The following is a 17,109-nucleotide window of genomic DNA, read 5'->3' on the forward strand; positions in this document are numbered from 1 at the left end:
CTGTCCTCAAGGTGCTCTTTCTAGTGATAGAAACAGACAAGGAAATAGAGACATTAACAGACGAAAGAGTGCACAGCTGTGAGAACATAGAGACGGAAGTGATGGCCTAGAGCTGGGGACGGCTTCTCATAGGAAGTGATGTGAGCTCCTAACAGAGAAAACACTTGCTTCCCTGGGGTAATATATGCTTGGAGGCTCCTGAAGATGACCCAGGAAGGAAAATGAGAATCCTTGATAGTTAAATACACATAGGCACACGCACACACATACACACACACACATTTGGCTATATGATGTCTTCAATTTAAACAAACAAACATACTGAAAATGGAAAAATACTGAACCTAGACTAAACAAATCAGTCTTTTTGTGGGGAAACTAATGTCTATCAGAGATTTCACTGGGGCTCTTTAACCACAGATGTAGCAAATTCCCTGCCAAACACAGCTTAGAGATTTCCAAAGTGCTGCTACTGTGCACACCACAAAATAGACCAGCTAAATGGGAGTGGTATGGGTTTAGGAGATAAAGAATTAAGAAGAGCAAAGAGGAAGGGGAGAGGGAAAGAAGAACGTTATTTCCTAGGATAATGGTCACTCCCTTTAACTTTTTGTTCTTATTAAAGAGCCCTCCCGGGCTTCCCTGGTGGCGCAGTGGTTGAGAGTCCGCCTGCCGATGCAGGGGACACGGGTTCGTGCCCCGGTCCGGGAAGATCCCACATGCCGCGGAGCGGCTGGGCCCGTGAGCCATGGCCGCTGAGCCTGCGCGTCCGGAGCCTGTGCTCCGCAACGGGAGAGGCCACAGCAGTGAGAGGCCCGCGTACAGCAAAAAAAAAAAAAAAAAAAAAAAGATCCCTCCCAAACCTCTGGGATTTTCCAGAATTTGGTGCTGTGGGGCACTGACCTCTTCCCATCCTGTTAATGGGAACTGTGAGGAAATCTGAAGAGACAATTAAGAAAGTAATGTGCTCTACAGGGAGGCAAGTAGTGCCAGTGGGACTGGTTATCAACTTCCACTTCTGTGTGTCCTTTGATTTCATTCAGCTTGAAATATTGAGATTTCTTCTCGGATATGCCAGCATCTACAGTCTTCACTAAGTCTACAAATCTTTATCTAAGCTGATGTAGCTTTCTTCTTTCATGAAGTTGTTTTTCATCAGGACAAAAGTACAACTTTTCTCCTGTGAAGTGTAAAAAATTCAGCTACAAACTAAGCCATTCTGTTTTCTGCTTCTCCTCCAGGGTTGTATCTCTTCTGGGAGCTCTGGAAAGAAACTGTCATGGTTATAACAGCCTTCCATATTTCCCTCTTTGTATTAGTCAACTCTGCTGCAGTAACAAACAGCACCAATATCTCAATAGCTTAAACAACGAACATTTACTTTTTGCTCCTGCTTTTACTACAAGTCGATGGCTACAAGGTATCTGCTAAGTTCTGCTCTCTGAGTCTTCCCATTCCAGAAACCAGACTGAAAGATAACTCACTATTTGGGACACACTGTTCTCATGACAGAGGAAGAAGAACAAGAGAACTGCTGATAGAAACTCAGAGTGCTCCTTAGAGCATCTGCTCAGACATGGCATACATCATGTCCACCCATGTTCACTGACTAAAGCCTTTCCATGACCACACTCAAAATCAGCTGGGAAGGGACTCATGCCCCTCCCACAGAAGACACTGGCAGGACATGAAGCAGTGGCAGGGACTGATAATCCTCTCATATAAAAGGGAGGATCAAATACTTGAGAATAATAATGATACAACCTATCATACTCTTTGACTCCACCCATGTAATTTGTATCCAACATGGAGAGTTTCTCCCCATGTCAACTAAAAAGGAATTTGATATGATTTTTTTTTCTTCTCAGAAAAACTCAGAGGTGACACTTGCCAAATTGTTCTTCATAATGTCACTGTCTCTTAAAATGTTAACAGTTATTAAGCAATTAAAAAGGATTCCATGGTCAAATAAGTTTGGCAAATGCTCTACCTTAATAGATCTCTCTTAATATTCACAATTCTTTATTAGCATATTACGTGCTCTGAGAACTCCTGCTGTAAATATACCTACTTAGCCCAGAATTGGGTTCAGAGAATTCTTTCTATAAGGGCACAACCATTAATATCTCATGAGATTCTAGTGGCTAACACTGCTCTCAGGATTATGATTCTTTTTCCATGGTTGCTGGGATACTTCCTTTATGCTCCTCCTAATTTATAAACCCCTTGTGGGCAGGAATTCTTAGTCTGTTTCATCTTCAGTTTCCACAGGGTGTTGCATGTTTAGTATATGAATCACCCAATGGATTCTTGCTGTTTTCTTGTTCTTGTGCATCCAGATTGGAAGACACCTAATGATGATGAGAGGAGGTATGCATGAGGCCAGCAGGTCTGTACAGGCCTTCAAAAGGAGGCTTGCATTTTTGCTAAGATCACACTCCATGTTAGGAATCTGAAGATGCTATTCAGACACTATTTTTTGCCTACTTAATTAAATACAAACACCTCAGACTGGCTTTAATTCTTCCTTCCTTAATGAAACAAATATATCTTGAGTCCTACTCTGTGCCAAGTACCACGCCAGACACTCAGTACATGTGCGAGCAAGATAAACAGGGGGACTGCCCTCCTTAAGAGGAGATAGACATAAAACAAACACAGGAATAAATAGCCAACAATTATACGACCTCTCAGCAGTGTACTGCACCACTAGCCACCCATTCCTTCTTTTTTTTTTTTTTTTTTGCTGTACGCGGGCCTCTCACTGTTGTGGCCTCTCCCGTTGAGGACCACAGGCTCCGGACGCGCAGGCTCAGCGGCCATGGCTCACGGGCCCAGCCGCTCTGCAGCATGTGGGATATTCCCGGACTGGGGCACGAACCCATGTCCCCTGCATCGGGGGGACATGCGCCACCAGGGAAGCCCCACCCATTCCTTCTTGAAATGCTTTTCCACGCTTAGCTTCTGAGATGCTATACTTTACTAATTTTCCTGTACATCACTGGCCTCTCCTTCTCAGTCCCCTTGCTGGCTCTTCTTCTATCTAGCTTCTAAATATAGAGCCCCCAGGGCTCTATATTCAGCCTCGCTTCTAAATATAGAGCACCCAGGGCCCTTGCCTAGGTCCCTTTTCCCTTCTGTATCTTCTCCTAGGTGATCTCATTCATGCTCACAGAGTTGAATTCCACATATGTGCTCAGGACTCCCAAATTTGTATCTCCAGTGCAAAACTCGCCTCTGAGGATATGATCTCTCCCCAAGTGAACCACGTTAGCACTTACCTCTCTCTTTTTTCTTTTTTAATTTATTTTTTTCTCTGCAGTTACCTCTCTTGAGTCATTTCATGTTTTCTCTCTTTTCACATGATTGTTTGGATACCTCCTTTATGCTCCTCCTAATTTATAAACCCCTTGAGGGCAGGAATTCTTAGTCTGTTTCATCTTCAGTTTCCACAGGGTGTTGCATAGTAAGTGTTTAATATATGATTATTGAATTTAATGTGTGAACTGAATTTCTGCTTTAGGGATCACTGAGACACAGATGGTAATGAATATTTTATTTAAAGAAATAATGCCTCATCCTTCTGTATTGCCAAATGAACAACCTCAGATGAGAGAACACAGCTACATACTTTGACATGAGGTGAATACTTAAATTTAAACATGCTAAATGGAGCCAATATCATCCCTTGTGGTCACAGGAGCTGCCGCAAAGGTTTTATTAATTGCCTACTTTCCCACACCACAGCTGGCAAGGCTGGTATGTCAGAGCCATGGACCACCTACTCTTCACAATAGTGCCCACTTGTATCTATTCCCTACTTTAAAATAAAAAGATAAGAGAAAAGGACAAGGGTTTGCCTGAAACCCTCCCACCCAACCAGAGCAGGGATTCAACCACATAATGCTGGTTCCTCGATTTAGATTCAGGGCCAAAGAGGAGGGCATAAGAGGAAGACTTCCTGGTTTACAGAAAGATGTTTCGCCAGCTGCTCTAATAATAGCTTGTGGTAATTGCACCTCTGCTCCTTCATCTGAATTTTGATCCTGTTCCTTTCCAAGCTTCTCCCAAGGCCTCTTGGAAACTAAAGATTGTCTAGAGAAAAGCTAAAAGCTTTTTTGTACTTGATGATCTGCCTAAGTGTGTCGGGGGCCGCAATGACCACACAAGGAGGCCCTGATTGTAATGTGGACGCGGGCCCCACGGCCCTTTGGTGTGTGTACACAGAGGCTGCTTTTCCTCATCTTGGTTGCCCTAAAAAAATTGTCATTGGCCTCCACGTGCTTGAAGTTTAGGGTTTAGTCATTCAAAACAAGAGGAAAATTGTCTGGATTATATCTCTTCCGTAAAAATAAATATTTTCAACTGCCGTGGCATTTAAACTATTTTCTTTTCCTGCTAGTTTCCCTTCCCTATCACACTTCCCTGGATAAACACAGATTGTGCTATAATATTTATTAACAAAGGGTTCTCTGGGCCAATGGTGGTTTTAGGAATTCTGCTGGGTATTTAGTGTGCTGTCCAGCTGAGTCCTCAACCACGTTGTGAGTCAACGCAAACGCAGCAGATCATGAGTAGAGGCAACAGTTCTCCTCCCAGTACGCTGCAGTCTCTGGGTCGCCAATTGGGACTTGAGCTGGCATGCTTAAAAATAAGGTTTTCTGACAGAGACAGATGATTGTCAGCTGAGTCTTGCAAAAATCCCCTTTCCCTGTGCTCTTCCAGCCCATCTTCTTGGCATGTGCCCTTCCTTCTGCATCTTTTGTTGTCCTGCATCCCTGATTTCTCGCTGCAGACTGGACACTGATGTCAGTTTAGATTGATACTGTGTGCACTGTCATGGACCTCAGTTTCACTCAGGATGTTACTTCCAGTTGATCGATGCTGAGGTTCTTCATCACGCGGGGCTACCTTGCCACCCATGGTACTTCCTTCATGCTCCTTTGGTAACTTCCCCGTTCACAGTCACTACTCAGTCATGCATGTGTGCAAACTCTCAGACTACTTGGCAGTTGAAGCCCTGCCAACTGGATAGCTTGTACCTCTATTCAGTAATCTTTTCATTCACTCATACTAACTGTTCATTACACAGCTCAGTGTTAACGGCCCTTTAACTTGTCACATCCCTGATGAATAGAACAGCACCTGCATTCTAAACTAGGCTTTAAAACAGCAACACCATGGTGACCATAAAACAACCACTCCTAACTATACGGTCTCAAGCCATGGTGAATATGATGGATAATATTTTATGTACCCCAGTCGTTGGCCCTTTCCACCAAAGACGCGCCACAAACCCCGCGTAACCAATTTGAATGTCAGAGATACACAGAGTATGGCAACGGGGCAGCAGCAGATCCAGAGTGAGTGACGTTCCTGGGACATGACAAGGGCACTGGGTTATGGTGGCCCAGGATGCTGTAGGACCAACATCCACTCAGATACTAACATTCTCACTTCACTGGTTTCGGAAGTCTCTTTTTCCAGCCCCCAAAGCTACCTCATGGCCACTTTTTTTAATCTACACAGCTGCCTTAACCAAAGCACCCTAGAGTGCTTCCTTTTTTCTCTTCCATCGTTTCTTAAGCTCTATATCTTTAGAGCTGACCTCATGTTTTAGCATTTTTTCAGCCTCGCTCCTTTTTTCCCCTCAACCTGTGATAAAACAAAGCAAAAGTAGTAAGTATGTTAGTTCAGAGCCCAAGGCATAGGAGATACCTCTGGAACTGTGTCTGGGCTGGAAGGCCAACCAGAAAAAGCAAGGATGACACAAGTTTTTGTTGGTGGCTGTGGAATTTCCCTGCAGTTCTGGGAGAACCCAGTTCTGTCACCACTTTCTACCCTGGGAAACACTTGGCAGGTTAGAGGATGTAAGATGTATAAGGTAAGATCTTAATCCCACGGCTGTATGATATCAGAGCTACAGAATTTGAGCTCCCTAAAAGCATGGAAGCATGGACATTCTACTTTTTCATAAACTCCCATCACCAAAGGAGAGAAAAGAAAAGCATTTATCTTCTCTGTCTCTCTTGCCTGTCCCCCAGCCCTACTGCCAACCAAGAACCTTGAACAAAATATTTTTCTCCCTTTCAGAGGAGGAGAGTAGGGAGTGTTTTTTCTTACGTGCAGAGAAATATTACAAAGGGCGAGGAGCTTCTATTCCGTTCATTTAAAACTAATAACCTCTGGGCCCAATCCAAGTTTTCCCAGCTTTTTCCTCTCTACGGGATATTGTTGGATGGAAGTACAAAATTACAGTTATTTGGGGTTTGTTTTTTTGTAAATAGACTACTATCAGCAAAGGCATAAGATTAGTCTCTTATCAGCATGAACAGCTCTGTTCTGGCCTCTCCATGTTCTACCTGAGGACTGCCAGACCCCACAGTTATTCCAGCAAGGCAGGGGAAATCAAAGAGGAGTTCCAGAGATGGCAATAACTTTACATTCTACCCACAGCTCTGTGGCAGCAAATCTTCACTGTGAAATCAATAATTCCAGGAGAACAGAAGGTGATTCACCTCCTCCAAAAACACATGGCCGCTTCAGGGCACTGCACACATTTTCACTCTTTGTGGCAGGTCTCCTTAGATGACTGTGCTCTGCTGTGAGCCTGGGAATTACAGGACAACAACAAGGAAGGAAGGGAGGGAGGGAAGGAGGGAGGGAGGGAGGGAAGAAAAAGAGAACACAAGTTGAAACACAGCAAGGACCCATTATCTTGTGGATCTGGGGTGCTGTAGGCTGCATTCCACTTCACACACACAGCGATGTGTTGTCCAACCTAAAGAATCACAGCAAGAAGACTCTCCTGGCTGAATTTGTTCTCTCAAGAGGGAGCCGAGTAGGGTATAATTTAGATCTTGAAGGTCAGGGCAGGATTAAGAGGAGGAACCAAGACCCATAGACTTAGCTCATTTTAATTGGCAGAGAAGGACCCAGAACGACAAGGACCATAGCACTTAGCAACTATTTACTAAGCACCCACTAAGTGCCCCACACTGCTGTAGGAGATCAGGGCAACAGGGAGATGGCTGAAGCTGACCTCAGCAGGTCCTCATGCCCTCTGATTCATAAGAGACAGGCAGTGAAACATCACCAAGGAGGAGAGCTATTGAGGGTCCACGTTGGACCTGGAGAAAAGGATAAGATGGCAGATCATCCCAGTCACAGGTGACACCTGGCCACAGGTTTTGCCTTGTCCCCAGAGGACAACACTATAATAAGACTTTACTGCAATATAAGGTGTATTCTTTGTTTTACTAAATGATGCTCTTACACAGTGGTTTTCAATCCTAGCTGCACATCAGAATTACCTAGGGAGTTTTTTTAAATCCAGATGCCTGGACCCCACCCCAGACTAATTAAATCAGACTCTCTGTGGGAAACACCCAGACTTCAGTATTTTTTAAAACTGTCCAGGGGATCCCAATGTGAGGCCAAGACTGAGAACCACTGCATCGAGGTGATTGTCCTAATTACCTTCCAGCTTTTCTCTGCTTCCACAGTCCTCTTATCTAAGCTGTTATATTTCCTTTTTATTTTTAGTTTGTTCTACTTTGTCCTTTCAGTAGATAATTCTACAATATCCCATTAAACCTTTTTTCATGCTTTAACTTTGCTTTTTCTCATTTAATTTTCATTGCCCACTCCACTTACCCCATCCCCCCATTATGCTTATTTTGTGCTGTGTTTCTCTATTACAGCGTCAACACTTACAGGGCTCTTGATATGGGCAGAGTACTACAGGAGGCACTTAACTGTTACTAAAAATTATATCCAATGCAATCATATTTTCTGTTAAATTCTGTGCAACTGTTATGGGCTCAGGTCCTGTGGAAGATGGGCAATTTGGCAAAGTCTAGCTCCCTTCCTAGGAAGCAGCTCCCTTGGTATATAAATAAAAGATCCAAAATAAATATATTGCAACAAAAAATAAAAGGAACATCCACAACTAGGGGGGAAAGAAGATTAAAAGCTGTCTGAATCTAAATAGCAACATCTGCCCTGCCAAAACCTTGGTTTCAACTCTACGAGGGAGACGCTGCCATTTGCAGAAGAAAAAGTCCCTAGATTGTTTGTACTACCGGTGAGGCTGTTCTCCGGGGGCAGAACATCTGCTGATTCAGGCTCATTTCCTCGCTGTCCGCAGGCAAGCCCAAGAGCACACAGGCGAGTCGCTGAGACACTAAGGGCTGAGACGAGGAAGAAAGGGCCAGGAGACAGTCCCGGAAGCAGACCCTTCAATCTTCAGGGGAAGCCACGTACCACATCTCCTGCCACTAGGCTGCACAGGTAAGAGCAGCCTTGGAGCCTCAGAACCGCAGGCCCTGCACTTCTTCCTGGGCCAGGTGAGCCCCGGAGAGCCCAAACCATTGTCACCTCCATGGAGCCCAGCCTGGCACTGAGTCCACCATAGAAGCCAGTGGATGTTTGCCCAATAATTGGGTGAATGAATAAATGACTTCCCTGATGAAATGACTCCTGGGAGAGATGGTGGGAAGATGGAAATGGAAGGTGGCTCTGTAACCCCACCCTGGTAGCTCAGTCCCTTGATGCTCTGATAGGGTTCCTCTCTCTTCCTTTTCCCTTGATTTTGTTTTTCAGGAATCAAGCCAGATGTCTTGTTGGAGCAAAAAGAGATGTTTGTTCCTTTTAGAAGAAGCAAGATTTTGCAGTGCCAAATGACAGGGACAGGGAAATGAATAATTACATGATACACAGGTGTCAGAGGGACCAAGATGGTTCCCTGAACTTTATAAACCAACAAGGAGACTTCTACGGCCCTGGTCTCCAGAACAACTTTACTTGTAGAGGCCAATTCTCCCTGGAGATTCTTGAAACTACAGTGAGAGAGAAGGGACTTACTACTCGCTGCCCTCCCCATGGTGCAACTCCTCTGGGTCCACATAGGTCACAGCAAAGCCTGCCCTTTCCTCCCACCTTCCACACTGGTGAGCTGACCCCAAGTGCAGGTCTCCCTGGAGATTAGTCACAAGGTGTATCCACAGCCATTATTTTAAGACCGCACAAGGCAGTATTATCCCCATTTTACTGTCTAGAAAATGGAGGCTTAGAGAGGTTAAGTGACTTGCAAGTAAGTGGTGGTGTCAGGTATACACCCAGATCTTCCAAGCCTAAATCCAGTGGTCTCTCCACTACAGCACAGCTGCCCCTTGAGACTAGAGCAGGCAGTGAAAAACAAGGACTCCCGGGTTCCAGGATCCCTTCCAGCCCAGTGTGTAGGTGGTGTTCTATCTGAGGGTTGTCTGAGCAGAGGTGGGGTTACCCAGCTGCTCAAGCTCAACAGCCTGTGCAAATTCGAAGAAATGGCATATGAGTTCAAAGAACTCACTTGAAGAACAGGAAAAGCAGCTCTCTGCTTGAGGTCATGGGGAAGTGAAGGCTGAAACGTGGATGAGAAGGCTTGCAAAGGTCCCTTCTCCCTTCAAATCTTCCATTCTTCCTTCTGTTCTCAGTGAGGCCAATAAACACATCTTCCTCCATTGCTATGTAATCTATGTTGATTCTCCTGGGACTCCCCAGGCAGCACCCTGGCTCTGAAAATGAAATATTAACTACCTCAGCCTCATAGCCATCTTTAGCAACCGTACACTAATGGAAAAGCAAGAAGTGCTCGTGGCAGCTTGTGTATTGAGGTCAGCAGTGCCTTTCTTAACCCTCTTCTGTCTGGTAAGGTTGAAGGGGGCAGAAGTTTCTGTAACGATATGGCCCATCTTTAGAGCCACAACCCAAAGACTTGGGGTCCTTCCTATGGCCATGATCTTGGGAATAAGGTCCTTAATGTCTTCCTCTGCTCCTGGGGTGTTGTAGACAGCAACTCACTTTCAAGTCTTCTTGGGCAGAAGAAATCATTTCACTTCAATCAGCATTTTTGAGGACCTTTATGGGTTCAACGGGTGCTTTGAGGGGATTACACAGGAGATAAAGACAGACCAGACCAAACAACAATTGTGAGGCTGCACTTACACATCATAAAGCATACAAAGGCAACTCCAGAATTTCTACAAAGGAGGGGCTAAGGGGCTGCAATCTGGTTGAAAGATGCCTCAGGGACTTGCCTTGAGGCAGTATTTTCATAGCACATAAAATTGGGAAAGATGTCAAAGAATGGGAGGCTGACAGGGATTATGGAAAAGGATGGATAAAGCCCCCTCCAAAGCACTCTTGTCTCTCCTACTAACTGTCCCAAGTCTCAGGTGTCCTGATTTTTATGTAACGATGTCAAAAAAGAAGGAAACTAACAAATGGCCAAGCAACGAGCCAAGTGTTCGCAAATATAATTTCATTTATCCCTCAGAGACTGTAAAGAAACATTAACTCTCCCCAGAAGTCACATGAAGGGACAGACATCTCCCAGGACCTGGGAAGCTGTGGCCTAATTGCTGACCTGGACACAGAAAGAATGGGCACAGGGAACACAATCTGCGCAGAGCCTAAGAAAGAGGGAGTCCAAGGGCAGGGCCCAGGAACACTTTTCTACCTTCCACCTGGGCACCCCACATAGGCTATGCTTGTGTTCGAGTTCCATCTTCCTCCTGCCACAGGCCTGGGCCAAGCTTCTGCAGCAGGTCCCGACTCTCCCGGACCAGTAGAGCACGTCTCCTAGCCACAACCTGCCCCAGCTACCACCAAACCAAATCATCACCTGCTCCATCCCCACTACTGTCTTCCACCTCTGCTTTGATTTATTGTTCATATGGACTCTCTCCTCGTCAGGCCTAGAGGAAGGTTGTTTTTGTTCATTAGCCAAAAACTCTTAAAATTACCTCTAACCTGTGGCAGATAGAAATCACAGTCATAAACGTAAGCACAGTCTTGGAATTTTTCAGAATGACTTCCTGAATAATTTGGGAGAATTCAACAATAATTATCTAAGAAGACAGGCTTATTTGAGCCCTGTTAACTCTTCTTTTGATGTGAATGCAGCTTTAAGCCTACAGCACTTCCTCCTGCCTCGGGGCTTTTTTTTTTAATACATCCTCATTTCTTATATAGAATGTTCTTTCCCTACACATGCCCCTGATACTGGGTGTATCAAGCAGAGTCCTAGCAGGGGACAGAGGGCACTGTCAAAAGGGTGATCAGAAAGAATCTAATGAAAAGGACATTTGCAAAGGTGTGGGCAGGTGTTATAGACTGAACTGTGTCCCTCAAAAAAAGATATGTTCAAGTCCTAACCCCCAGTACCTCAGAAAGTGACCTTATATGGAAATAGCATCATTGCAATTGCTGTAATTAGTTAAGACTGATGTAATTAGTTAAGATGAGGTCAGACTGGAGTACGGTGGGCCCCTAAGCCAACATGACTGATGTCTTTGTAAGAAGAAAGCAGTGTAAAGACAAAGACACTGGGAGAACACCATGTGACAGGAAAGGCGAGCCAAGCTAAAGAACACCAAGGGGGCTTCCCTGGTGGCGCAGTGGTTGAGAGTCCGCCTGCCGATGCAGGGGACGCGGGTTCGTGCCCCGGTCCGGGAAGATCCCACATGCCGCAGAGCGGCTGGGCCCATGAGCCATGGCCGCTGAGCCTGCGCGTCCGGAGCCTGTGCTCCGCAACGGGAGAGGCCACAACAGTGAGAGGCCCGCGTACCGCAAAAAAAAACAAACAAACAAACAAACAAAAGAACACCAAGGACTGCCAGCAAACCACCAGCTGCTAGGAAGAGGCAAGGAAGGATCTGCCTAAAGTTTTCGGAGAGGGCATGGCCCTGCTGACACCTTGATTTCAGACTTCTAGCCCCCATAACTGTGAGACAGCAAGTCTCTGTTGTTTTAAGCCATCCAGTTTGTGGTACTTTGTTAAGGCAGCCATAGGAAACTAATACAGCTGGGTTACGGGAAACCAAAAAAAGACGGTGAAACACCCTAAGTCTGGCAACAGAAGAATCGCTGCCACCCTGGGCCTGAAGCATGAAGTACATGAGTCTTTACCAAAACCTGCAGCCTCTGGCAGAGGAAAGCAGCCACAGCCAAGGCACAGCCTAGCAGGAAGGAATCTGGGGTAAGACCACCCCACCTCTTCCTCCTCCTTCTCTCCAATCTCCTGATGGTGCCTCCCGTTGGCCAAACTGAACAGGATGCCAGAGAGCAAGGGAACCAGGTGGATGCTGTCCATTGAGATCAGCCTCCTAGAGGAGGAACTAGAGTGATCTGGGGGGACAGACACTATCCAGCACACCTGGGTAACTTCAGCTTTTAAGTCTCAACTGCAAAGTCACTTCCTCAGGGAAGACTTGCCTGACCTCCTGACCAGATCCTGGCCCCATAACGTGCTACCTTAATTCTGCTTCTGTAGAGTACTTGTCACTCTGTAGCACTGGAGAAATTCATTATGCAAATCATTAAGTGATGACTGGCTCTGATGCTCGAAACTACACTCCATGAGAGAAGAGACCATATCTGTCATTCATCAGGGAATCCCCAAGGTCTGGTGCATAGTAAAAATGACTAGATTTATAGGATGTGCCAATAGGCAAGCAACCTGATATAAAAAGATCAAGTAAGCCCAGAAAAGTTGCCCTTGGCAGCTCTGAACACACTATAGAGAACAGGCACCATTGTATCCTACAGGTACAGATAGTGCACTTTGTAATACCAGAGAACGTGACCACCTTGAGTACTTGCTAATGGTCCTCTAGAAATGGTGGGTGAGATAGGCAGTTGGGTAAATGAGATGACTAGGGTAAGGAGAGCAACTACCATGAGGTCAAGCTAACTTGAGCTTGCCTCTATCTGAATCCTCAGGCCAGTCTGGTCCCAGTCACACTGGGGAAAACAAGAAAGCTCAGGTGGGTGTCTGCTCCACTAGTGTTGGAATTTAGGTCCTGCACCCATCCTCAGATATTGAACACCTCTTTGCTTACCAGGTGATCCTCTTCCCCGCTTCAGCTGCACCTTCTAGTTTCCATTATTAATTTACCTGTTTAATTTCAATATTTCATAGATTATTGGCCTTGAAACTGAAACGTGTGGGTCCCAAGAATTCAAATACGCCTCTCTTTTGAAGTACATCTAAATTTAGGCTGTCATAAACTGGGAGGTAGTTGTGGTTTCTAAGTTTTTTACAACACTTTACTTTGTGTAATTCAACATAAGTGACCTAAGAACCTTACAGAAAAGAAGATAGATGAGCTCAATAAAGATTAGGAAAATGCATTAAATTTGGAGACAGTGTTTCATTGGATTGCTCTTTTATACTTGGGTGAATCAGCCTTATCCAACTTTGCCTGGAGGGAGTTTGGAGTAAACACAACAATCATTACAACACCCACAGTCCTTGTGCACACACTATCGACCTCCTCTTTTGATGGTTCTTTTGATTATGGCTGTAAAAGTCAATAATTCTTCTGGGTATTAACCCTTAACATCACCACAGTACATACAACATGTACCTCTAACATGAAAATGAAGCAACTATATCAAACTTAACTTCTAGGGTGGGAAGCAAAAATCTTGTGATCAATCAAATAAGCTGTGTTAACCTCCTCTCAATTGGCCTTATTTATCTGGACCACATTATTGATCTTGAAGGGCACTGTCATCTCATTAACAGTCAGCAGGCTCTGCGTGCTTCCTGTGATTGACAAAACCTCTCTGGGTAACAGAACAGCTGCCAACAGGGGCTGGTTTCCTCAGGCACAAACACGTCACAGAGAAGGTGTTGACTCTGAGGAGGGACCAGGCACAGGACAAGTTGGGAGGCAGAGCTGTCCCTGAGTGGAGCCATGCAGAGGGTCTGCTACCTCATCCACCTCACTCTCTTCTGGCCAGGTAAGGCAGATCCTGGAACCTCAAAAGATCAAGGCTCAGCGAGGCATCAAGGCTGCCAGGGCCTGGCCCTCGAGCACAGCACCCGTTACTCAATGATCTCAGCCCCAGTCCTCACTAAGTCCCTCTCATGTCTCTTCTCTAGGAGTCATGTCAGCTGTCACGTTGGTGCCTCAAAACCAAGCAAGGAGTGTGTCTGTGGGGGAATCTGTCACCCTCAGGTGCTCCATGAAAGGAGACTCCATCAGTAACTACTACACCTTCTGGTACAGGAAAACACCGGGTAACACAATGACTCTCATATACCGAGAAGGGGGCACATATGGCCCTGGTTTCGAAGACAACTTCCAAGGTGAAATTGATTTTTTAAACAACCAGGCTGTGCTGAATATCCTGGAGGCATCAGAGAGAGATGAAGGATCTTACTACTGTGCCTCGACCACCACCCTGCTGTGGGTTCACTTCTGAGCAGCTCAAAAAATGTGGAGATCTACGTGGAACAGCAGTTCCAACAAGATCATGACTTTCTCCTGAATAAATAGTTCAAGAAATGGAAGTCGGAGAAGGCTGACGTTCATGCCTTTCCTTCAGGTTCACTGGCTCACAGCCTGCCCACGCACTCCAGTGGTGCTCAGATAGGCAACCCCCAGTGGGGTGTGGCCCGGTGTAGGGCAGGAGAGAGGAGAGACAGAGTCAGAAATTGTAGCATTTACGGCACACTCTTAACAGTTTTCTTGGAGAGTCATAAAAGATTTGGCCACACAGCCTAAAGTACTTAGGATATGACGTAAAGAGGCACTTTCCAAAGTATGACTATGGTGATGTCCAGTTTCTCCCCAGCCATATACACCAGGAATCTAGCTGTTCTCAAGGAGAGGGGCTGGGAAGGTGGGAAGACTCCTCCCTTCCTTCGGCATCAATGGTACACACTGCCTGTCATCTTCCTAACGTGGATGGCAAGACCTGATCTCTAGCTTGCTGTACTGTTTTGGACTTTTGCCCTCCTTTCCATCTCTACCTCTTTACTTCTTCTTCTATATGTTCTAGAAAAAAGACATTGAACAATTTTTTCCCACTGGCATTTCTTTATCCTTCTTTGGACAGCTCAGTTTAGACTCCACTTTTATCTTGAGCAATGTACTTTTCCAGATTTAGATGACTGACAGCCTATGCTGAGGCTGAACCTGTCCTTCCTTCTGACCTCATCTAGAAAAGCTACCGTTCACCTCACTGAATACCTTACTGGAATTTTGGTGGTGATGGGTATGTTCAGTAATTTGATGGTTTCATGGGTGTATGGGTATATCTGAATTCATCAGGTTGTGTGCTGTAAATATGTGCCGCTTATTAATAAAGATTAATAATCTTATCAATAATCTAATCAAAGATCCCGCTGTCCACAGAAGTACAAAAAAGGCTGACAAGTGTTTGCCAGACACACACAGTTACACAGTTGGTTCCAGTCAGGGATCCTCACTGTTCCACCAAGGCACCTCCCAATCTGCCCATCTCTTGTGATTTTGTCTGACCTTTCATATATATGTATCTATATATGATAAAGAATGATATTTGGAAGCTTTATGTAGATGTTGTCAAAGTTTTGGAACCATAGTTTTAAAAGACCTGCAAAATGGAATCCTAGGAAGAGACCCAGTGGGTCCTTCTGACAGAGACCAGAAGAATGTCTTTGATGAGAAGGAGGAGAGAAAACATCTGGACAAATTCATAAAACTGTATGTTAGCTGTAATAATGATTAATATCTGTTGAGTGTTTACTATAGGCCAAGCACTATTCTGAGCACTTTACATGTGTTATATGGTTTAATCCTCACAATAATCCTATGATGCATTTTCTATTATTATCGCCATTTTACAAACGAGGACACTAAGGCACAGAAGAACTAAAACACTTGCCCAAGATACCACTGGTAATAAGGGAGGGCGACAGATTTCAGACTCTGGAGCTGAAGGACACAGTATGTGATTCAGGAGGTTGGGGGAGGGTGGTCCATAGAGGAGACTGTCCCCAGGATGTGTCAGAAATAAGGGACAACAGGGCTGTGCCCTCGCCACCAGACCTATTCAAACCAATGCTCCGTGACCATCTGTCAAGAAACTGGGACAATGCAGCACAGGTCCCAGAGGATTTCTCAATGTTTTCTAACTCTGAGATTTTGTGATCGTAACACAAGCTTCACTCCGTCTTCTAAAATTATCTGTACCTCTTCATCTTTGAAACCAGGATAAGAAGAGTTACATCTTCAGAGATAATAAGAGTTCCATCTTCACAGTGTTGTTAAAGGCAAATGATAGAGAGGAATTAAATTGCATTGTACATGGTAGCTATGCCATAAATGTTACTTAACATAAGTAAAGTAAAGGGCCAACAATAAAGTGGAATAATTGAGAAGAAAGTGAACTAAATTACAGAGTGCCAAGATGCAACCACTCTGCAGGTGTGGACTCACTTAATCCTTATGACAGCCCCGTGAGGTCTTTATTGTCAGCTCAGGGTCACAGATGGAGAAACTGAGCCTCAGAGAGACTGGGTAGCTTACCTAAGGTTCCAGAAGCAGAGCTAGGATCTGGGTCAGAGGCAGACGGCCCTGGTACTGGGCTAGGGGCTGTGGGATATACTAAAGAAATACATGGCCTATAACAATGCCTGAATTAGAGAACAGCTGGGAACAATTGTGTGAATTCCAGTCATCTGTGTGATGCAGAGGTTGCCCTTGACTCCTTGGCCAGTCCCGGGGAGAGGGAATGGGGGTAGGGGTACCTAACCCCTTCCACCTCCACTTCTCCCTCCCTTGCTTTAAAACACCAGTTGCAATTGCAGCTTCCAGGCTGTTCTCCGGAGATTCCTCACTCCTGTGACTGAAGGAGGACTGCGGCTACACAGCCCCCTCCCACTTCCACTCCTGAGCCCACCCCTAGGTCTGCAGCTTGTCTCCCAGGCCACAACATGGGAAATGGGCCGACATCTTCCTCCCTTCTGATGCTTGTCAAAGGCAGTAGCTTGTTGAATTCTCTTAGAGTCTCTAGGGTGCTAATGCATTCACTGCCTTCTTCTTGCCTTCTCAGAGGCCTGTCTGGAATGGCAGCTACAGGGGTCTGGGGCTAGTGTGATGAGAGCTGGAGAAATTCTACGGGTCCCTGGAGGGTCCACAGAATTGCCAACTTTACCATCCATATATATCTGCACAGTGAGACAGAGTGTCCAAGTTTGTCTCTTCCATTTTCACTGACTTATTATCACTTAATCGAGGCAGCAGAAGGGCTCAAGATCTATCATCCAGTTCTCTGCATTCAAAAATGAGG

General features: G+C 45.3%; 1 protein-coding gene and 1 gene segment (V, D, J or C); both read left to right on the top strand.

Moving 5' to 3' along the window:
• The window catches only part of LOC115852091 (T cell receptor alpha chain MC.7.G5-like), a 358,045-nt gene that overhangs the window by 196,480 nt on the left and 144,456 nt on the right, over nt 1-17,109 (top strand). The gene's annotated exons all lie outside the window — the stretch shown is intronic.
• The window catches only part of LOC115852095 (T cell receptor delta constant-like), a 54,876-nt gene continuing 51,512 nt past the window's right edge, over nt 13,746-17,109 (top strand). The window contains 2 exon segments of the C gene segment in view: nt 13,746-13,791; nt 13,934-14,240. Coding sequence covers nt 13,746-13,791; nt 13,934-14,240 — 353 coding nt within the window.

Source organism: Globicephala melas, chromosome 2 (assembly GCF_963455315.2).
Source record: "Globicephala melas chromosome 2, mGloMel1.2, whole genome shotgun sequence".
NCBI lineage: Eukaryota > Metazoa > Chordata > Mammalia > Artiodactyla > Delphinidae > Globicephala > Globicephala melas.